The sequence below is a fragment of the Leptidea sinapis genome, chromosome 1 (assembly GCF_905404315.1).
Source record: "Leptidea sinapis chromosome 1, ilLepSina1.1, whole genome shotgun sequence".
Taxonomy (NCBI): Eukaryota; Metazoa; Arthropoda; class Insecta; order Lepidoptera; family Pieridae; genus Leptidea; species Leptidea sinapis.
Genome location: NC_066265.1, coordinates 21,361,069 through 21,386,297, shown reverse-complemented (window position 1 = coordinate 21,386,297; position 25,229 = coordinate 21,361,069). Strand labels below are relative to the sequence as shown.

Sequence of the window (25,229 nt, the reverse complement as noted above, 5' to 3'; positions counted from 1 at the left end):
GCCTCTCGCCTCCTAACGACTCAAGCACAGTCTCAATCTCAGATATAACGTATGTATATATGTACAAACCTATCTTGGATAACACCGATAAAAATTACAATAATTGTAACTAGAATTAGATTGTATAAAAATACGCAATTATTTTGAAACTTTTTAATGCATATTATATCTGTTGTTTTTGAATAGTGTTTTTGAAGTCGGTCGATTTTTTGTTAATTGTTTTCTTATTTTGTGATTTTTTGTGAATTTGAAGTACACTAACTAACAATATATAAATATGTGTAGATATACAAAATTTTTCAATGCAGCAATGAACGTAAGTGCTTTGCAATTTAATTACAGACAGAAATTCTGCCACAGATCGCACCCTTATTGTAAGTCGTTAAGAAGTTCTATTGATCATCATATTCGACTACGACAATTACTTGACTATAACTATGTTATGGATGTCTTGATGTCTTGAATATCCTTATAGCATAAAAACGATTCGGCCGAGTTTCGTTAATTTGCTCGTAAGAATTGAAGAGTTTCGTTACTTTGTCATGGATTTTATAATCAGAATATCCAATAAAAAAAGAATCATCGAAATCGGTTGGCGTAATATTGAGTTATTCGTTAATTTATCATCCACATCCACGTATCGCGAAGTTAAGACTTTTATGGTTTTTACGCCATTGTCAGATCTGGACAATGGGACCACACGGGAAGCACCAGCTTTCAAATAAAAAAAAGAATGGTCAAAATAGGTTCACCCAGTCGAAATTTTCGAGGTAACAAACATAAAAAAACATACCGACGAATTGAGAACCTCCTCCTTTTTTGAAGTCGGTTAAAAAGCTATTATTCACTTAATAATTTTCTACAACTGAATGATTTTAACTGTCTCGTAAAAAAGACAAAATCCAAAATATTTGTTAATAGACCGAGTACCTCATGAAATTATGTTCTACTCTTCTATTTATTATTTTTCCTACATAGCTTCTAATATATAAAATTCTCGTGTCATAGTGTTAAACATTGAACTCCTCCGAAACGGCTTGACCGATTCTCATGAAATTTTGAGTGCATATTGGGTAGGTCTGAGAATCGGACAACATCTATTTTTCATCCCCCTAAATGTTAAGGGTCCACACGTTTTTCTTTTTTTTTTGACATTTTTTTTTAAATTTGTTTGATTATGAGTCAGCATTTTCACAATTTTTCACCCATCTACGATCATCAGTTACTTTTGTATCGCGATTTTAATATCGGCAATACAACGTTAGCTGGGTCAGCTATTTATATTATAAAATTATAATATGTATAATAAATAAACGATAACCGATGAGGTCTTATAAGTTCTCAAACTTTTTTTTTAATATGTCAAGTTTATGTATAGATATACCTAGATAATGTTGGTATTAGGTGTCAGTCAATGCTGCAAGAATCAAGATAGTACTCGTAGTCTAATCCATGTCGAACGCAACTTCTTCTGAAACCTCAGCAGAGAGATCGTTTGTCTGTGAATCTTTCTAGTGATTCCGCTCATGCCATCAAACTCCTCAATCTTTTATATATTATGTCTACTGTGTATTAAAGCTAATCGGAGTTTTGAATGACGAACCTTATTCGTAGTTTCTCTAGTAGGTGTAGGGTCCGTTACATCTTCATCCAGACTGTCGTGTGTTTTTGAGGCTGGAAGTAGAACTGTATCTTGACTGGGTTGTAGATCACCATCCTGTAACATATTTAAAAGATGTATCAATAATGATAGAAATCAATTTTATTGATTCCTATTTATATCTGGTATAATAATAGTAAACTAGAGCAAATCATTACTAAGTAATAAATACTAATCGGCTAAGTTGAGTTAGAAAGTCTTTAGTGGGGCGATGACATTACATCAAGACCCCAAAAATATTCAAGACAATTAATGTGTGACGAAAATCAAAAGAATTAAAAAAAAACATTTGTGGGAGAAAGGTAATATATAATAAGTTTTATTGTACGATATTACATTGTTATCATATTGTTTACGAAAAAAAAGACCGCTGAGTTGGTTGCGCCCATTCTTCTCAGATCTGAGTCATATTTTTTCGAATGGGTGGTAGTTTTTGACTTTATTAAGTAAAATTATATCCTATTTTGAATAAAAATATTTGAATTTGAATTGAATGTCTGACACATTCCCAGATTTCCAAATTATAAATTATGCCTTAGTTTAGGGACTGTCGCCGGTTAACTTATTATAACGTAATCAACAATTAACACAACGGCGCCTATTTCTGCCGTGAAGCAGTAATGTGTGAGTATTAATGTGTTTCGGTCTGAAGGGCGCCGTAGCTAGTGAAATAATTGGACAAATGAGACTTAACATCTTATGTCTCGAGGTGACGAGCACAGTTGTACTGCCGCTCAGAATTCTTGGGTCTTTCAAGAATCCTGATCGGCACTGCATTTTCATGGGCAGGGCGTATCAATTACCATCAGCTGAACGTCCTGCCCGTCTCGTCCCTTATTTTCATACAAAAATTAACTGATTCACTCAACGATCTAACTGTAATTGTAAATCTAACATACCTCTGGAAAACTCACAAACTTACAATTTTAGTATTTATTTTGTGCTGGGCTAACAATGAAAGGAGAAACTGAAACGTCTCAGAAGTTCAGTCACGTTTCGTAAATGACGTAATGCTGAAGATACGTCCACCTCCACATCGACTCACTCACGTATCAAAATCTCAAGGGTACTTCCTGAGGTCCTCCCTGTGAGGTCAGCTTATAATATTATGAATTTATGCAGGCTAGCGTTAGCATACAAATAACAACAAAATCAATTTCATCGGTATTTAGTATTTTATATATATGTTATATATTATTATGTAGTTATATGTAATATACTATGAATAATTTCCACCAAAAATATCACGTTTAAATTGTTTTCTAAGACTCAAGGACATGTGCCTACGTCATTATTAGTGCTTTTACTAACTTGAAGGAATTACTTTCAAAAATTTATCCAATCTTAATTAGATTTAAGCCAATTTCTCTATAATTACAGTTAACTCCATGATAAATCAAATTTTCTGGTCCACTGCAAACTTCCTCGAATTATGTATTGAAATTTATATTTATAGAAGTTTTAATATTTTATCGAGATACATTCCTATATTTTTAATAAAAATAAAATTAATAAAATACAAAAGCCCTTATTTCTACTACTTTTACAATTTTTACAAGAAATTACCTAAAATTAACGTACATATTAAATTAACTATATAATCATAATATTAAAGCCGGTTTATTCCGTACTATTTATTAGTTAATTAACATTTGAAAAACCAAGAATCTTAAGTTATAAACTTTAAAATGTCTCTTAGTTCGGCATGCCGATTAGCAAAGGCCTCCTTCAGTGATATCCACACTTTTCTGTTTTGTGCAACTCTTCTCCAGTTAGGTCCTGTTGTCAATTTTATTTCATTTTCCCACCACCTGTCTTTCTTGTTTTCTTTTGCCACATCTATACACATACCATTCTGTACATCTTGAGTCTATTGTTTATTTGATTAAAGGAGCGCAAAAAAAAATGCTGGGAGAGTGTCTTGCACCGCTTCCTATCTCTCAGAGCGCCATTTGTTTCCGAAGCGGTAATAGTATATATTGTATTAGAAATGACATAAAAAGAATTCTAAAGGCATCAATTTTGAGAAAATAAATGCTTTTTATGCCTTTTTCACTCTTCCCTCCACTTTATCTCGCATCATGAACCCTGCCCATCCCAACTTTTTTTGGTCGATTCGTTTACTATTTTCGTTACTATATTAATTATTACTAAATTAAGTATAATTAATAAAGTAAGTAGTAGTTACCTCTATGGCTAAGACCTCCCCTAAACCTTTCCAATATGCTCTATCTCCAGCTCTTCTAATCCAGATCGGTCCAATTGTTTGAGAATAATATCAAGCCATGTCTTCTTTTGTCTCTCACTTTGTCCAGAGCCTTCCAATGGTATCTATTCTGTAACTCTTTTCGTCCATTTTGTATCATCTGATCTGCATATATGACAGCCAAATGTCAGCCGTCTGATCCTTGCTATGGCATCAATGAATCAGTTCTTTTCAGTTCATACTAGAGCAATCGACGCACGCACACATTTATACGGCCGCTAAGCAAACTTGGGACAACAAAACTATTGAGTGGCACGCCGTACGCCGCCGAGACTCGTTGCTGTCCGAGTTAAATTAGCTGCACCGCGCTGTCAATATTTTTTGTATGTATCAACCCTAGCGGTCTGTCCGTACGTAGATATAAATTAGAAGGAGCACTCTGAGTTACGTTACCTTTCTATTACTTGTATTGTGTTTATGATCTTTGTATTTTATTTTAACCTGTATTTTATTAGTGAGAATTTGCAACAGACATCTATAAATGTAGGTACTACTCAATAAATCCAAATACATTTATGGATACAAAAGTATGACCGTCAATGTTAAGTTAACTTATGAATTAAATTCAAAAGAGCTCTTCAAACAAATTTGAAGATATTTAATTGGCATCGTATTCATTAACAAAATCATTAATATTAAAACTTAATCATTAACATAACTCAAGTAACGACTTTGTTTGAGATATCGTAATGATTGCGAGAGCGTCGTTTCTAAATACGCTGTCATTAATCAATGTCAGAAACCAATTAGAGAATAATAATTGTTCAGAGTAACGCGAAACTCGAGGTTTATTGTTTGACGTGAATTACTTTATAATTTATGCGCCCTGTACAATTTTCATTAGGTTTTAAATGCGCGAAGTAAGCAATTTGAATCTGCAGTACAATCACAAAATGGCTTTGGATAAATAAAACAAACGAAAATATTACATTGAGGGCTATACATATTTTACCGGGACACCACGGTGGCACAACCAGACGCCGCTACAAACAAAATGTATCCCTACAGCTCTATAGAGAGTTACCAACTGGTGTCCGTTTGGATGCGCGATCAATTTTGTTACACAAATAAAACTGAAAACCAAATTTTATGAACAATACGGGACTCGAACCCGTGACTTCTCGCGTTCCCGAAATTTTGTTTTCAGTTTTATTTGTGTAATTCATCACAGAAGTGAGGGTTATCACTTTAAAACATGACAAACCATTTTAGTGGCGTGACCAGCTCGAACGCGTCATGAATCTGGTTCAGTATGGTGTCTAGTTTGATAGCTTACGGACACCACGGTGACGCGAATGTTTGAGCCTCCGTGGTGTCCCGGCGAAATAAAGCCCCTAGGCACTAGGAAAAGTAATGATGAAATTCTATCTGCTGTCAACACGTGAGTAGTATCTTTGACCATGTCACATTAAAGATCGACCTTAACACCTCAAGTAAACAATTAAGTACTTAGTTACAAATGGGGCTTATTTGAGGATCTCAACCCTAGTAGGTAGTAAGCTGAATATGTAGATTGTAGTGTCCATAAAGTAATTTATCAATGCTGGTAACGCCAGTTGTCCAAATAATACACAAGCTTTTCCTTAACCCCTTACACCTTTATCCTAGCAACTTAGCCAGTACAAGTCAAGAATAAACCGCGAGCCGCGACATCTATGGTCGTATGGCGTAACACACATTCTGTCAAGTAACCACACGCGAAGGTTGAGCACCCCCAACGTTTAATTATAAATCCTCGTATTCCTGTTGATTTACCGCTGTGAGATCGTTGTGATTTCGTCGTTAAGTGTCCCGCGATATATTATATAATATATTGTGGTTCGCCAGCACGCTCAGGCGAATATAGAAGAACCCAGGATCTTGCAGAAGAGGTGATTACCAGCTATTCCCTTTACTCCAATGATTCCTGTTCTGTTCACCTGAGTTTATGTCCGATTGAAATCATAATTTTCAGTGAATTTAAAAAAATATTTAAGCAGTAGCGGGCCTTATTTGTGTTAAGGTAGCTCATAGTTGAAAAGTCACATGAAATCTAGGTTATTATAAGCTAAAAAGTAAACTACAACTAACTAATACAACTTTGTTGTATTACAAGAATTAATCACGATTTCGGATTTTGATTAAATAATAATATAATATAATATTGAAACACTCTTACACAAATTATCTTCCCAAACTAGGCATAGGCTGTACTATGGGTAAAACTATTATACTTACTTAAACATACATAAATACATATAAACATCCATGACTCGGAAACAAACATCCATATTCATCATATAAATATCAAAATAATATTATCCTTTACTTTAATTTAGAACTACATAGTAACACTTCAGCTTTCATTATGGTAGACCATAGGAAGTGCTTCTATACATCATTAAGTTACAATTTACATACTGAGTTAATTCTTTCATTATATTTTTTTAAAGCTGTTAATCCTTTTTTTATATCAGAGGGGGTAAACGGGCAAGGATAGGGAGTGGTGAGGCAACCTCGCATGGACATCCCAAACAATAGGTGTCAAGAGATGCGTTGCCGGTCTTTTTAAGGAATTAGATATATATATATATTATTTTCTATCTATCTTCTTTGCAGTTCCCCTGAAAATGCCATCCTCATAATAAATAATAATCTCATATTAAATTATAATAAAAATGTAACTTTATGACATTTTTTATTACGTAAAAACGTAATGCAACAGTACGACTTGCGTACCTTCAATAAAAGCGCTTACATCTTTTTATACGGCCAGCAACGCTCCTGTGCATCTTCGGGTGTTGCAAGAGATGTGAGCGGCGGTGATCACTTAAAATCAGGTGACCCGTACGCTCATTTATCCACTTCTTCCATAAAAAAAAGTTATTATACACTAGTTTCAAAAGCACGCGTTTTAATCCTTAAAAATATGTTATTTAATAATTAATATGTAACACTTTATTAATTTTATTTGCTTGAAGTTATAACCTAGTGAGGTTGCTATTCCTAATACCACAGAACAGTTTAAATCTCCTTTAACTGTTCTGTGCCTTATTGTCTCATCATTTATTATATTAGAACCTTGAGTTTATGTGACTTGTAATAAATAAATTATTAAGTAAAATGCCACTAATACTGTACTCACCTGCATGGTGTCCACGAAGGGTCCAAAAGCCTTCCAGGGACTAAATATGATATTCGTATTCTCATCTGGAGGGGAGGTTGTACGACTTATCAGAGGTATAGACACCGCCGGGCTCGGCAATATCCTTTGTTGGATCATTGGCTTCCCTTGAATCTATAACAACACAAATAAAACAAAATTAGTGTTAATCAGGTAGAACTCATTGGGAGAAGTTCTACATCAGGATAAAAAAACAAACGATCGCTGGTATGTGATATATATATAGATATACATAAATTGCCTACAATGTATGTATACCACTTTTAGAACTATCTAGAAGTGGTTGTTAACATGATTTTCACGTTCATAGCTTCCTGTATCAAAATAAAGCAACCTTGTATGTTCAAATGGTTTGAGTTTTCTTTAGTGTTAATTCCGCCAATATTTGCCGGAATTAACACTAAAGGAAACTCAAACCATTTGAATAATTATGGATTTCAGCAAAGTAACGCCTACTTCAATAAACTTGTATGTGTTTCTACTTTTAAAAAAAACAACGCAGTAAATAGGCGAGGCGACACAAGGGGACAGATGCGAAGTGATGGACGCTTACCGCGCCGGTGTACACTAGGAGAGTGCCGCACTATTTTGGGGTTATAGCTTCCTTCCACATAAATAATATGATACAAACATACAAGATTCAATATTTCTAAATATTTGTTAATTTGAGGATAGCCGCTGCAATTGCAACTTCACTGACAGATATATCTGCAAGTGTCCTCGTTTTATTTAAAACAAATATGATGTTAAAACAAAATATCTCTGAACATTTTTGCCCACCTTGATTACTAAGCACAAAAGTTTGTATGTTCAATATTTTTTTTGTAATTAAAACAGTAGTAATATATCGTTTAACATATTCTATCAAATTCAAATTTTGTTATTTAAAATATGATTAAGATCACTTATTGACAGTCTACTTCGAAAATCTACCACCCAATTGAAATAGTATGCCGCGGACCTAAGAAGAACGAGCACAAGAAACTCAGCGGGCTTATTAGTTTTCCTTAATTTAGTTAAAAATAATCCGAGGACGTTCTTTCCATTCCCAGTCTGTGGTATCATTAAAAAAATCATTTAGTAACCTTTATAAAATTTTAAAAAAGCCTACCCCGACGGGAACAAGGCGTGAGCGTGTATGTATGTATAAAATTATTTTGAATTTGCTAACACATTTGTTTTGTACGTTTTCTGGGCTGATATTGTAAATGCATAATTATCTCCCATTAAAAGATTTATTAACACGACTCAACCGACTAGTAGGCATAAGAAGTTTATGTTTATTGCTCGTGAAAACATTATGATTGTCGCAATTTCTACCAACATAAAGAACATTACCAAGAATATGTTAAAGTTTGTGTTGTCTAACTATTGTAGATAATGAGATACAGACCGCTGACATACACAGGGACGGACATGTTTACGTTGGTTGCTTATCTTTTCTCATTGCAAGCTGGAAATACGGACATGAATATAAAGTGAAGCTCGATCTTGGTTTTTGCATAATATCTATTAACTTCATTAATAACTCTGCAAGCACAAAATCCGGACTTATCGCTCTGGGCGATCGCTTTCAAACCTATTTTGATATAGTTATCGTTTAATTTAATTTTAGCCCTTCAGCCAGGCTTTAAGCGTTTAATCCTTAGCTTAATCCAATATAAATATATATATATATCTTTTTTTTTTCTTACGAAGAAAATTCAGATTTGAAGACTTCTAAAACTACTACAGCACGATAATAATTAGTCTGGCCATAAATAATGTTACAATAAAAAATAAATAAAATATTACATTTGAATTTGGAGTTGTTCGTTGAGTTTTCTCATTTTGGCGTACAATATTTTGCAATATTAAAATGGAGTGGGGTGATAAAAGAAAACCGAATCGCTGTGATTGCATTAGACATAGTAGGTATAGAGCCAAATGCAATTTTTCAAACTCTCCATACGATTGGTATTAGTAAAATATTTGTATATTCAAATTCAAATTCAAATATTTTTATTTAAAATAGGATTTAAAATCACTTATTGAACGTCAAAATCTACCACCCATTCAAAAGAGACTGCCTCAGACCTGAGAAGAATGGGCGCAAGAAACTCTTTACTGGGCTATTAAGAGGTACAATGAGAATCAGCCGCTTGTGACAGAAAAAGATCTAGCCGTCCACGTAGTATTCGTACGAAAATGGTGGTCAAAGCAGTAAGGAAAATAATACAAAGAATCCTGTCTAAGATGAAGATAGCACCTAGAACCATGTCGCATATTATAAAAGATGACTTAGAACTTGCAGCTTATAAGAGACGTATTGGTCATTTCTTAACTGATAATTTAAAAATCGAAACAACTACTGAAGCGGTACGCAAAGGCAGGTCATAGAAAAATTTTGTTGCCGGATGAGATAATTTTTACAATTGAGCAACAGTTTAACAAATAAAATGAGCGTTTATATGTTCAAAGAGCACTATCCGACTTCAGTGATGGTTTGGTGTGGTATTAGCTATGAAGGAGTGACTGAGCCGTACTTATGTAAAAAAAGGGTATCAAAACATCAGCCCAAGTGTATCAAGATACCATTCTTGAGAATGTGATGAATCCCTTAAGAACACCATGTTCAATAACCAAGAAAGGTCCTTCCGGTAAGACCCGGCGCCAGGTCTTAAAGCTCGGTCTACGAACGTTTCGGACTTCATCAGAGTGGAAGACTGGCCGTCGTCTAGTCCCGATCTTAATCTATTGTATTATGATTTTAAATCAGTTTTAGAAAGTACGGCTTGCTGTAAACGTCATGATAGTTTGGAGTTCCTAAAACAATCCTTACGATTGGCAGAGAAGAATTTTCCCATGGAAAGAATGCGTGCTTCTATTGATAACTGGCCTTAAGGTTTAAAGGACTGTATTGCAGCCAATGGACACCACTTCGAATAAGCTTTTATATTTTAAATTGTTTTATATTTATGTAATAAACTAACACACTGTAAAATCAATAAATGCTAGTTGGAATAGAATTTTTTTTCTTTCTTTCAGTATTTATGGCAAGGCAAGGTATATTAGTCCTTGTGTAAGGTGGTAAATGTATAATTATTTAACGTTGACACAACCACGAACAATCGTTCACAGATGTAAGTTTCGATTACACGTTTTGTGACTCTTCTTAGTCTCAGAATAAAACTCGAGTGCCACTCCCCGTGTTGGAAGTGACCTTGTTATTTAACTTTTGAAGTCTGGGCCTGTCGTCACCAAGATGGCGCCCTATTCCCAATTCAACGTGCGAGGATTATATGTTTAAGTAATTATATTATTATGTGAAATCTGTTTTTCATTTAACTAATTTCCTTTCTCGTCTACATAAAAACTACAGGAAGATAATCTCTAGAGTTAAATTACACGATTATTCACGATGATACAATATACACATACTACATATATTGTAGTGGATGTCAGTTGTGTATCATTCAGTTATCGTTTTAACTGTTACAATATTATGCCGTAATAAGTATACTATCAATCGCACAAAAGCGTCGAACAGGCATTGACAATTTGTATCGATACCAATAATTTAAAATTCAAACGGAAATTCACAGACACCGTTTCGAAAGGAATAAAACTCTCAAAGAACTGTACCTCAATGTAAAATAGTGTTCGATATAAAATTGAAGACTGAGAAGGTATAACTCCCTCGGGATTGGTGAATCGCACCTCCAGGTTCTGTAGAGCTAGTCTTACGACGATTTCGTGGATTGTTTTATATCAAAACGGGTGCAATATAAGTTGTATCATTAAGTTGCCTTTAGTACAGTCTATCAAAATGAGGCTGATAAACCTAAAACGTTTTGGTAATTTTTTACACTTTTGGACTTATATCTAACAAGAATATTAATAAGCTTAATATTTTTCAGTTTTACTATTTTCTGTTTCATTTGGGATGCATTCAAAATGTTATCACTATGATCATTACCTGCAACATTACATATTTTTATACATTTTATATTTATTCCATCTTTATCTATAAAACCTAATCTCTGAACGTTATTTACACCACCTTCCAGAGGTTCAAATTTCGTCCGATGACAATACAATATTATATTATTATACTACCTTATCCAAAAAAATTTGTAATGCCATATAAATTAATGAAAAAATTTGCAATACAAAAAAGTTTCTAGGGGTGTAACCCTTATCACTTAGGATTACAAAAATAGATTCTAGTCGATTCTCAGAACAAACCGACATGCACACAAAATTTCATACAAATCGGTTCAGCCGTTTCGGAGGAGTTTGGTAACAAACACCGCGACATGAGAATTTTATGTAATAGATATTAATCAAATTCAACTATTTTATTCAAAATAGGATTTAAAATCACTTATTAACCGACAAAACTTATCAACCATGCGAAATACTTCAGACCTGAGAAGAACAGTCGCGATAAAACTAAGCGGTTTTTTTTTCTTAATTTAATTACAATAATATAATATGTAGCAACGTACAAAGAGTTTATGATTAACATTCATTGAAAATCATTTACGTTATAATTAGTAACCTTTAACACACAAACTTTTTTTAACATATTTTTTAATTTGGTTACACATTGTACAATTTCTGTAACCGAGTAGTAAGCATATAAAGTTTATGTTTGTTCCTCGTGTTAAGTATATGACTGTCACAATTTTTAGCACATACATTAAAATAGGTTACATTTTTTTAATTTACATCATTCATTAACGAACGCGTAAGGCAAGATTATAAGATTAGTCTCAAAAACTAACTAAGATTTAATGATTCCAACAGAGGATCGAACAATAGTTCACATTATGTAAAATATCTGCTAATTAAAACTGAAAAAACATCACAAATAGAATGAAAAAAATACGTCCATTAGCAGTCCATCAAAATGGTAAATAAAGGTTCCCATACGAGTTTGGAGAGCTTTTAAATATTCACGTTCTTAATTATGTTTCTGGCGGGTGCATCTACCGTTCAATACAGTATTTCAATCATCAGTTTAAAAAAAAAGGTAACGGTTCAATATTGGGATACCAATGAGTTTAACTATCTTTAGTTTTCTTAATTTTCCCACTTTGCTGATAATTCTTTTAAAATCATAAAAACAGCTAGGTCTGAAGTATGACTGTCAGTGTCTTATTAAATGATAACAGTTACTTAGAAAATATATGTCAAATGAATTTTGACCTACTCGTTTATTACGACTCACAGAACAGAAAAAATACTGTAGGAAAATGACATTAAGGTGGGTCACTATTAAATTTTGTCGATAGTATATTTCGCACAACACGCCCTTGTCAATGTAGACAGTTCTTTTCCCCCCATTTATTGAATGGATTTAAGCAGTCTTTCACCAGTGGGATACTGTTTATTAAATCAATAAATAGGGTCCTGCCATACAAAGACATATCCTTTTTTCTGTCGTTGTTTTGAGTGAAATGACTGGGTTAATAAGACTTAACACCTAAGGTCTCAAGATGACGAGTGCAATTACGATGCCATTCAGAATGTTGTTTTTTAAGAACACTGAGTGGCACTGAATTGTAATTGCAGAGCGTACTTTTTCTCACAGTAAAACACCTCTAAAAACCACAAAATACCGAACACTATTAAAAAAACTTAAAAAAATACAGGAAGTACATGCATTTTCCCTACCGGTAATCAAAGCTGTGAGATAGGAATTTTAACTATTCCGTGCATGTATAGACCAACCGACTTAAGATATTACACTGCGTCTAAGGCTCTATTTAAGTGCAGACATTGATAAACATTGTCCAAGTTCAATTCCGTTTTATTCGAGAGAGGAGCCATGATTGAATGCTCTCATTTGTAAACGTTACTCGGAGTCCGGGCCGGGAAGTGGACAGTAGGAAAGAATTATATCTGGCATCAAATAAAACGTAGTAGATAAAGAACTGATGAATTTTGATAACGTGTTTCTTATCGGCGTAAGAAAAAGTGGAAAAGAAAAGTTATTGTGATATTTTAATGGAATTGTGAGAGAGACACTTATCACACTCTACTTTGAAAATAATATATTGTCAAAGAATTTTTATGAATTCAAAAAAATATTCTTATTTACCAATCCGGTCTCTATTGTGACGTGCATTGTTTAAATTGTGCTTTTGGTAGATTAATATATTATTGACAATAAGTTTAAAAAATAAAGTGAAATTAATAATTTAATTCATTTTAAACATTACGAAATTTCATACTAAAAGTTCTAAGTTTTCACTTGTTTCAGCAGGCTCTAAAATAGCCAATGTTTTTTTTTTTTCAAATAAATATATATTTTAAGAGGATTTTTTATCGGATGTTGATTTTTGTAGTAAAAGCGTCATTGGGCTGAGCATCTTATTTTGTAGGTATTGAATGAGGCTGTCAATTTTGTTGTGGTGTTTTTTCTTTCCAGTATTAGTGCTTTTATTGTCAACAAAAATAATTTCAAATGGAACTATTTCACGAATAAAAGACGTGTGGCACTCGGGGACTGCCGCGGCAAAGCATAGCATTTTTTATCAAGTTATGCAATTATTATTATTTATTTATTTTATTTATGCAGTATTTCCTTTGTTTTTTTTTCTTTGATATTAATATCAAATTTAATTAATTCAAGTAACACTTTTTGTCCGTGGTGACCGATAAACAAACAATTTTTGTTCTTTTATTAAATAAATGAGAAGTTAATATTGTTCAAAATATTTTTATTATCTTACAATACATGTAGGTTTAGGATTAATATTCCTGAATAACCTACATGAGGTTATTCAGGAATATTAATCATTGAAACTATAGGTTTATGGTAACTGAAATAAGAAACATAAGTTTCAGACTTAACATCTTCTATATACCTGGAAAATACCGCGTCAATGGTGGTCTCATATTTTGTTGTGGATTCTTGTGGATTATTATTCATTTTCAAATTCAATATTTTCGAAAGAAAAGTAATCAACCGCTCTGATTTTTTATCAGCGAACTTGATGTTGAAATCGCCAGCCAAAATATGTGGAAATTTATTACCAAGCCCAATAAGCATTTCGAGTGACGTCATAAAATCTTGTATGCTTTGTTCAACTTTCAGGTTGAACTCAGTTGGTTAGAGCACTGGCATATATCGCCAGAGGTCGTGGGTTCGTGTCCCGCATCGTTCATAAAATTTTGCTTTTCAAATTTTATTTGTGTATTAATCCAAGAAGTGAGGGTTATTTACTTTAAAAACATAACAAAATGCCCAATAATGACTTAAAAACGTAAATTTTTGATGCTTTGAGTTATATGCAGTACTCGTAGGGATTATTTTTTGGATAAAAATGAGATACGTTGGATTCTCGCTTTGCTTATAATTTAGCTTCTTAAGGTGAAATAATTTTTAACCTGTTCAGTCGATTTTGAGTTTATCTGTTACAAGTGAAGGTAGTACGTACTAACTGGCTTATACTTACTCTTTTTACTATTATTTTAGATTATAATATACCAAAATATATTTATTATACATTTCAATAAACCTAAAAACGTTCATTTCAATAACCACTTCCTTCGTATTTCTATTTCTAACTTTTTAGGCTTTAATAAATAATCAATTTCATTCTAACGTGTGGCGAGTCAACGGCGCCTGAAGATGCCTCGTGTATAATTAAAAAACGTGTCTAAGCAATTAATTAATAAATTAAGATTGTTATTAATAACACTTTAAAAATGGATTTCCCAAAGTAACGCGTAAATCTATAACTAAAACAATTTTGCTCGTTGATGATTTACTCGAGTTACGTTATCGGAAGTTTGTAAATTATTTAATGCTTTAATTTTAATAATTAGATACTTTATGTTGTTTGAAAATTCGAAGAAATATATTTTCTTTAATTTAATAACACGGCTTTTCTTATTGTGATGTTTTCCGTCTTAAGCCATAAACAAGCAACTAAGCAAGTGAAAGAACTTGAGCCAAATCTAGTTCTACTTACATCACTCATAATTAATTATACATAATATTATATATTAACAATTCCGCGTAACAAAAACTACAAGACCTGTTTTTTCACTGTTCAGAGAAAATATCTTCACACTACAAAATCATAAATAAAATATAATAAAACGTCTTGCTATCAATCCAACCTTTCAGCATTCCAAAAATACATTACTCAGAAAAACAATGGTGTCTCCTAAATACCATTAACATCGCGGTCATGACACACACGTGACGTCGTTATCGTCCCAAATATAATCATATTCCCATTATTCCGTATCTGTTTTCATATCTCACTCACATTGTGAGTTTTTTCACGCTGTCTCTAGTCTCTATGCTCATTGGTATGCGTTGAACGCAGTTTGTTCCGTCGCGGAGATAAAGAAAATGGAACAGCCATGAAAATGTATATACGCGGTTCTGATAAGTGCGTAACCTGAAACCACATATCAAATCGTGTGTCGGTCTAGCCTATTACAAATTCTATTCATGATTATTCCTCTGTGAAATAAAATGTTACGGTCTCATTCGCAACGAGAGCTTTATTAACATTTCTTAATGGTGGAAATGAAATAAATCGGCACTTAAGTTTTTATTCATTCATTATGTACATACTACGAGTCTTACTTAAAAATATGAAGTGCTGCGCGAAACATCGTCAATCAAGACATATCCGAATGTCTCGACTCTGACATTGTATCCTTTATTTCCCTAGACTGCTATATAACAGAGTTTTCAAGAAGGAATTGATCAGGTTAGTACAAAATGCTGAATTTCATAATATATATATATCTGATATATTACCCGCACCACTTTGATGTGTGGCATTTCAAGACGTTTCAAAAAACTCCTTGCCTTGCACTTCCATTTTATGGAATAATATGACACCAATCTTAAATCACATGCAACAAATTTGGAACAAAACCAAACCTTTTAGTAAAAATTTGGCTTCAACATCAGCCGTTAAAACATTTTCAAAGACTTTTTAATACTGTAGCGTTTAAGTTATGATAGATACATGATCTTATGTTCTGACGACAAGTGACAAAGTGACAATCACTTTATTTTAAACTTAGTAACTTAAAGACGTATTACTTTACGTCTCAATGCAAAGATAAATAGAGTGATATTGACAAGCTAAGTAAATATAGCTAAATATAAAATTTGTTCTAAACTTCATTCATAATATTTGTCTGCTTTCATAATTTATATCTGTGTCTTGAGAATTATTTTCGTAAACCTTATGTCCTAATGTTCTTTCATTGAATTACCCTATTTGAATCCCAAAACAACTGAATCGCTTATTGAGAACATTAATCATCCCAGTGCCAGTGAAGACGGCGGTGATCACTTAACATCAGGTTAACCAATACACGTAAAAACATTCTGAAATAATTTCTTATATCAAGAACGCTGCGAAAACAACTGAAAATAAAACAACCCATTTTTGAAAACAAACCAAAAAATGGCTTTAAGAATTTTCCTTTGTATCTAAGTAATGTATATAGGTAAGTATTGGTAATACATACCAAAGGCAAATCAGTGAATATATAATTTAAACATTTCACTTTGATATGACTTGTAAGTTAGCACCGATGTTATAAACAAAGTTTGTAGATATGCGAGAGCTTCGTTCCAATAAGACCATTTCGCAGCGTGGCAGGTAGCATTTGTTGTTGAGACGAACGATATCTTGCGAGTTGTCGTGCAATCTTGTCGGGAAGTTAATATCTGCAACTTATGTAGCAAGTTGTTAAGTTAATGATCGTTTCGACCAGTTTCAATGTATCTGATAGAATATGATGTTTGACTCGAATTATTTGAATATATCATAGACTATTCTTTACCGTGACTGTTTTTTTTTTTAATGGGAATAAGTATTTGATTTTGATTATACACTCGTTGGATTGATAATAATAGTGTTGGCATATAGTTTTAGCATAGATATTCACCAATTACGTTCCCGGAACTCACTTTAAGCACCATGTATTACTTGTAGGTCATTCAATTAACTGTCATTAACCTAACGCGAAGGAATTATTATGGGTCACCACCCTCAGGCCATTGAATTTATAAATTTTATTGTAACAAAATTTAATAAAAAAAGATTCCCGCGTAATGTCTTACGCCCAGTCTTATTCTTACGTAAAATACTTACACTCGCGAGAAGAATAGGACGTGGTCTTAGACGAGACCTGCAATCACAGCGCATGGAAATACATTCGTTATTTTATTTGTACGAGGAAGGAAACTCCCTGCAAACTGTTCTATTTAGTACCTGTGTTCACTGTTGTTCTATTATTATAATATCAATTTGATAAAATATATCTACGATAATGAATCTAATGAATAGAAATTCGGCACGATTGCGCAGATAAACAAATTCTTTTCCGATCTGTAAATATTATGAAACGTTAAATAAATTAATGAATTTCAATAAAAGTAATTCTGTCTGTTGTAAAAAGTATTCTAAATCCCTTTGTTTTGTTTTAAGAACAAATTTAACATTTATTTGTCGACCTTCTCGGGTTTTTTGAAATAATATTTATTGAAGAGAGTTCGTTATACGAGTATTTTGTATAAATACCAATGAGATGAATTTTCCTCTTAATTAATTATTGATTACAAAATAGATAGTGAAATTACTGGGCAAATTAAACTTAACATCTTATTTCTCAAGGTGACGAGCGCAATTGTAGTGCCGCACAGAATTTTTGGGATTTTCAAGATATCCTAAGCGGCACTGCATTTTAATGAGTAGGGCGTATCAATTACCATCAGCTAAACGTCCTGCTCGTAGTTTTAGTTAGCTTTCGATAGATGGCCCTCAATACTGACGCAATTATTTTACCAAGCGTTATTGCGTAATCTTATTGTTAGTCAATCTTTTGTAGTAGTTAGTTCAAAATAAATATATACAATAGTACATCAGGTTGGATTTTTTTATTAGTGTAGTAGTAAAGTGTATTCGTGAATATTAGGGCTCCCTGGTGCTGGGTAAAACATTGGCATGGTCGCCAACTCGGCTCCCGGATGTGGGTAGCCATATGCCGTCCTTAATAGATCTTCTGCTGACTCACATCCCGATAGTTAAAAGGTCTCTGTCGACGCCTCTCGGAACATCCAACCATTGCCTGGTCAGGAGTGTAGTGCCTATCCGACGCCAACGTCGCAGACCACCAGTGACTCGCCGCGTTTGGCACTACAAGTCAGCAGATTAGGATAGGATGCGTTCCTTTTTTGCATCCTGCCCTAGCGGCAAATTTTTTTTCTCTTCGGATGATCCTAGCGCCTGCGCCGTTGCAGTAGCCGATGTGATACTGCAGGGCATGGATATTTTTATACCAAGCTCTGTAGTACCGATCGGTGGCAGATCACAGCCCTGGTTTGATGCGTCAGTTAAAGCAGCATCTGCCTGCAAAAATCTCTCAAAAATCTGAAGAGGAAATATAACCGTGCTTCCAGATTTTTTAAGCGGCAAATCGCCCGGGCGAAATAAAAACAGGTCGTCAAAATTGGCGAGCAGCTTTCCAGTTATTAGTGTCAGAGCTCCATGCCTGAAGTACAGTTCAGACATCTCCAACAAACATTGCTATGCAGACGACAGCACTGGTGATGCCGTATACACAGGCCATGCAGGTCTCTCTCGGGAAATTGTCGACCGGGAGAAACTTGTGTCTTCTATCGAGTCCTCTCTCAAGAAGGTCGCGGGATGGGGTAAATTGAACCTTGTCCAATTTAACCCCCAGAAGACTCAAGTTTTCGCGTTTACCACTAAAAAAACCCCATGTGTCGTATGAACGCTCTTCGACAACACTTCCCTTAAAGCCTCGCCTAGTATCGGAATACTGGGTCTCGAAATCTTGAGCGATTGCCAATTTTGTGGCCATCTGGAGGGCAAAGCCAAATTAGGTTCGAAGAAACTGGGCGTCATTAATAGAGCACGTTAATACTTCAAGTCGGCCCACATTCTAGGGATCTACAAAGCGCAGGTCCAGCCACACATGGAGTACTGCTGTCATCTCTGGTCTGGCGCACCCCAGAATCTGCTCGATCCATTTGACCGCGTGCAACGCAGAGTAGCTTGAATTGATGGTCAGGGACCGAGTGCTCTGTGAACGACTGGATCACTTGCCGTTGCGTAGAGACGTCGCTTCATTGTGTGTCTTCTACCGCATTTATCACGGGGAGTGTTCCGAAGAGCTGTTTAACCTGATTCCTGCCGCCGAATTCCACCTTTGCACGACACGCCCCAAGTTAGGATATCATCCCCACCATCTGGATGTGTGGCGGTCCTCCACAATGCGGTTTTTAAGGATCTTTCTTCCTCGTACTATAAAGCTGTGTGGTGTTTCCGGGACGATACAACATGGGTACCTTCAAAAAAAGCGCGTAAACCTTCCTTAAAGGCCGGCAACGCTCTTATTTATTCCTCTGGTGTTGCAAGAGAATGTGGGCGGCGGTAATCACTTAACACCAGGTGCAAAAAAAGCAACTAGACAGAATTCTAATAACAGAGTGGTACATTCATTATTCCTTATTGTCTTTTTATAAAATAAATGGATATGATATAAATATATTTACGGTGATCACTTAGCACCAGGTGACCCATACGCTCGTTTGTCCTATTCCATAAAAAAAACATAAAATTAAAACTATCATTACGGGGAAGCGTACCAGGAATATTGGCAGTATTTCTGCGTTGGATAGCTAGGTTGATCCGTTGACCGAAATAGCTGCCAGTGCTTGAGTTTCCAGTAGCCTTATTGAGGCGCAAATATAGTACTTTGTACATTTTCCGCACCTCTGGGCCCCACGGGCCAAGTGTGTCGACACCAAACAACACAAAGATGTATGACTCACTGAGGCCAACATATTTGCGACGTTTTCTGTCTTTGGCAGTCGAAGCAGCAGCCCCAGCACCAACTATCACGTAACTTGGACATGAGAAGGAGCCAGAGTGTCGATGCAAGTCGCGGCCGACACCAGCGCCCTTCCCCGTGCCCAAGCCACCAGCGTCATTCCAACAGGACGCTTGCCATCGTGGCGGATGATACCTTTTGGCTCTAAAACAGTTGGTATATTAAGAGCGCCAAATGCCCTGCGGATGACATCATTAATGCTGGCGTGACGACTGATACGGCCTGCCGATTTATGGAGGAATAATGGCATCTACCTGAACGCCACGTCTACACTGATGTGGATCATTCAGTTTTATACCTAGCCGGAGTGATACGCATATTGACAATGTCATATTGTCAAGTAGCGTTCCAATTGGCACAGAAGGCAATGCTTGTAATCAAAAGCCCGATTCATTTTGTGTCATGGCCAAAAGACGAGCACGCTCTGTTCTGTCAGTAGATAAGATCTAAAAAACATCATACAAAGAAGTGCGTCTCATACTTTTTTTAAAGATTTTGAATATTTGCAATATTTAGCCAAGCATTGTTAGCGTCGTTCAAATACGCAATCTCTGAGTTACCTGGTACATGATTTACAAATCAATTAACCAAAGGCTGCGTACTATGAACTGCAGATAGAAGTGCTGGTAAGGCAACGTTCGATACTTTGCGAGTACCCAAACCACCAAACCGTATCGGTAAAGAGGCTTGAGTCCATTGCTCCATCTGTATACGCGCAATTCTAAAATATATAATATATTTTTCTCTGGTATCTATTGAAATTCTAAACACGTTGTCATGAAATGGTCGGGTTTTATATATACATAGTTACAAAGCTGATTGACTTTAAAGTTTGCAGTTTATGAAGCGCAGCATCTATTACCAGCTCACACTTTACAGTTTTTACAGGTCTACTTTGTACAGGTACTTGGCTTCTTATAGATAAAGTTACACTATCAAAGAGGTGAACAACTCTTTACATTAACAGGAAGCTTTAATGCAAAGCTTTTCACGTTCATTGCACCGTTGTAGTCTATTTTATAATATTTTAATAGTAACATTATACAACACTAAAGTAATTAAATCACTTTTTATAGCAGAGTAGGAATAATGTTCATTAAAATGGGTCACATGATGGTAGTGATCACCGCGTCTCATACTATCTTCTAACAGCTCTAGAGGAATCACAAGAGCGTCTCTAAGCCTTTCAACTGTTGGATTTAAATAATAAATTAACCCCAGGAGTTATTTGAGTTAATATCAGTGGCGGTATTCTACCAGCGGTCATTACGTTAAAATACTAAATTCCACCCGCTTCATGGTGACGTCTGGTATTCTACAACCGCTCCATATAGGACCATGAACTTGACTCATCCAAGCTGCAGCATGTCTCGCAAAATGAGTGCTGCCATGATGGTTTCCGTTCCATTCATGTCTCTCATTATTCAGGAACACATGGGATTCACAAGGTGCTTATTTTGACTCTGTCATTTAATCCCATAAAAGAAGTATGTATGTGCGTGTAATATTTATGAGCGATTGAAATAAAACTTATTTGACGTGATAACCGATACTCAGTACTGAAACGATTTTACTTAACTAAAAAATACATATTATAGTATCGTAATTTAAATTATTTTACAAAGAATGATATAATGTGACATTCAAATTATTCATTAAAATACGAAACGTAACTCTTTCTCTTTCTATCTTCACTTATATCTTCCTTTCAACTTCCATTTGTTCTCGCCCAATGATACTTTTCGTAACGCTCTCGTCACGCATTCACCAGCTAACTCCCCAAGTCAAGCGACCACAAAGAAGTTTTACTTCAAAAAAAAAATCCAAATGATCACTCGATGGTAAATGGTCACCCGCGCTAAATCATTGGGGAATCTATCACTTGAGCAAGTTTAACCTCTATACTAAGCTCTGTTAGACATAAAATTTCCAGAGTTCATTCTCGTTTCATCAAAAGACTTATCAGACCCATCAATATTATATAAAATAGCGCCTCATTGAATAACTCGGCTAAACTGACCATTTGGTATCTGTCATCCCTTTCTTTGTAGCCGCGGTCATCGAGGGCGTTCCGTTCCCATTGTTGTGTATGCCACTTTGTTTGACAATATCACTTCAGTTGAAAGGTTACGAATAATCAACTATGTCACTCCTGATGTGGGTTACGTTGAACATAATTGAATAGCGGCTTTCAATTTTTATTAAACATTAAATAGTTTCAGATATTTGTTAAATCGAGGCATATTTTCGCTCTTTGTTTGCGCAACACAATAATATATTGCACGATAATTGGTTCTTAACTTTATTGTTTGCTACCCATATCTCTCCCTATGGATATTTTTGAAAGGTTTTTAGTTTGAAAGGATACATTTCATGTAATTAAAAGAAACTTTTTCAAGTCATTAATTGAAATCATCAGAATTAGCTTTTCAAAAAAAGTTATAAATAAGTTGTAGTATTGATGAACAAAAATACATTCAGATGATGCAGTTTGAGCTTGTGGTGTATAGCCGATATATTGGTAGTTGTAATCAGGAATCATGTAAATAATTTGCTTAACAAAATTAAAATGATAAGTGTTCAATGGACTTAATGCACTTAAAAAATCAATAAATCAGTTTATCTCAATCTAACTTCAAGGGCAATAGTATTTGCGTACATAGTGGTTACCCAAGCTGCCCCGAGTAGTCTGGAGGGGGCAAATCTGTGCTGACTCGGGGCAAACAGAGCAGGAGGCTCAAACCAACCTCCTCCACACACGCTGTGGAATTTTGCAGCATCAGGGGGCTTCGCTCAAATTTAAATGCCGTCCACTTTCACCTGGAGATGGCAAAGCCGGCCCTGCTCTTTTTAACCGAGACACAGATAACTCTCTGACTGATTCATTTTACCTTTTATACCCGGGGTATAATTTAGAACACTCCTTTATACCACGGGCTGGCGTGTGCGTTTACGTCAGGGAGGATGTCTGTTCTCGACGCCTGAGTTTTATTTAAAGATATAACCTATCCATTATCTGGCTGCGTATCGACTGCGATGGCCACCCGCGAATGTACGCATGCCTGTTTAGGTCCCATAACGGTAACGGAGAGACTGACCGGCTCCTCGAAAATATCCAAATGGCTACAGATTCCGTGTTGGAGCAGATCCCCACTGCAGAGATCGTGTTTCTTGGCAAATTTTAACGCCCACCACACCGAATGGCTAGGCTCACGTACCACCGATCATGCAGGGAGTTCTGTTCACGACTTCGCCTTAACACATGGTCTGGCGCAACTGGTTTTTGCGCCAACGCGAATCCCAGATGTGGACAATCATAAACATTCACTGTTGGACCTTCTGTTGACCTTACATCCAGACGGCTACCTAGTTTCCGTTGACCCTCCTCTGGGATCGTCGGACCACTGCCTGATCCGGAGCACCGTGCCGATTACGCGCCTAACACGGCCCCGCTGCTTAAGCTGTCGCCGCGTGTGGCACTATAGTGACCTATAGTCAGCAGAGTGGGACGAGATGCGGTGCTTTTTTGCATCCTACCAGTGGAGGCAGATCTGTTTTTTGCTGGGTGATCCAGATGCCGCTGCTGACGCTGTTGCTTATGGGGTACTGCAAGGTATGGAACTCTTCATTCCATCCTCCTCTTTGCCTATCGGTGGCAGGTCCCAACCATGGTTTGAACGCTCCTGCAAATGACCAAAAGCAAGGCTTGGGTCAATGCGGCTTAAAAAACACTTCAATCATGCCTCCAAGTCCTTCAAAAGAGTTATTGCTGACGCGAAGTCGAAGCACATTGGCAGAGTTGGCGAGAGTCTTGCACGCCTTCCCTCGGGAACTCATGCGTTTTGGTCGCTCGCCAAGGCTGTACAAAGAAACTTCTGCCAGCCAGCCATTCTGCCACTACACAGGGATGATGACTCGCTGGCCCATGACGCGACTGAAAAAGCTGATCTCCTGGGCCCCCTCTTTGCGTCCAACTCGACTCTGGATGACCAAGGTGCACCACCACCGCATTATCCACGATGCAAGTCATACGTGCTGGAGGTAAAAATTCGGCATTGCGCCGAGCTAAAGGCGCTTCTCACCTTGGACATTAACAAATCGAGCAGGCCCGGTGGCATTCCCCCGATAGTGCTGCGGACATGTGCTCCGGAACTGGCGCCGGTCCTTACCCGTCTTTTCCGGCTCTCCTACTCATCAGGCGAAGTCCCGAAATTATGAAAGGCGGCTTAAGTACACCCGATCCTCAAGAAAGGTGGATGCTCGGATCCGTACAACTACCGCCCCATTGCCATTACCTCCATTTTCTCCAAAGTAATGGAGTCGATCATCAACCATCAGCTCTTGGGATACCTAGAGGAGCACCAGCTGATCAGAGACTGGCAGTACGGTTTTCGTCAGGGTCGCTCAGCTGTTGATCTTCTGGCATACCTCACCCATAAATGGGCGCATGCGGTTGAGTCGAAGGGAGAGGCGTTGGCGGTGAGTTTGGACATTGCGAAGGCCTTCGATCGGGTGTGGCAAAAGCGCCTTTAGCGAAACTGCCATGCTATGGGCTTCCCAAGAAGTTGTGCAATTGTGTCGCTAGTTTTTTGGCCGATCGTAGCATCAAGGTTAATATCAACGGTGCATGGTCCGACTTAAAACCCATAAACGCTGGTGCTATCACTACACACACTACTACTAGGTGCTACACTCTTTCTTCTGCATATCAATGATATGCTGCAAATCAGCAGTATTTCAAAGTCTCCGAATGGGGCTGACAATATTTAGTCCAATGCAACCCCAAGAAGACACAAGTTTGTGCGTTCTGTTATATATGTACATATGTATGCTTTAATGCATACATAACACTAGCGTCAGCACTTTAAGACCAAGGCGTCCCTTATTAAAATATTAAAGCAGTCACGATACATGATTGCTTTTTGCTTAAACGCTTCAAACATATCTGTTGGCTAGGAATTAGATCGGCTCCTAGCCAGTACCGACTTACGTAGTAGCTACGGACTCTCCAAGTCTTCAAGTCAGTCATCCGAATCCTGAGCCACTCATACATTTCAATTATTTCAAGTTCTAAATAAATTTCTTTTTTAAAAGTTCGTTTTTAATAGTCCGTCTAACAAATGGTGGCAGCGCAAAGGATTTAAAAATTTTATATATCCGCGGTAAACGCCTCAAGTGAAAAGTTATAGTGATATACCAAAAAGTGCAAAAGTGAAAATAATATCTGTGTTGGTTGGTTTTAATAAGTG

The 25,229-nt window shown here is 36.1% G+C and overlaps 1 protein-coding gene across 2 annotated transcripts in view; it reads right to left on the bottom strand.

The window, feature by feature from the left end:
* The window catches only part of LOC126977404 (uncharacterized), a 360,855-nt gene that overhangs the window by 49,292 nt on the left and 286,334 nt on the right, over window positions 1-25,229 (bottom strand). For both annotated transcript variants that reach the window (XM_050826232.1, XM_050826312.1), the window contains exons 6-7: window positions 7,051-7,203; window positions 1,604-1,717 (exon numbers count right to left, since the gene is read on the bottom strand). In XM_050826232.1, the coding sequence (XP_050682189.1) occupies window positions 1,604-1,717; window positions 7,051-7,203 (267 nt within the window). The remainder of the gene's footprint in view (window positions 1-1,603; window positions 1,718-7,050; window positions 7,204-25,229) is intronic.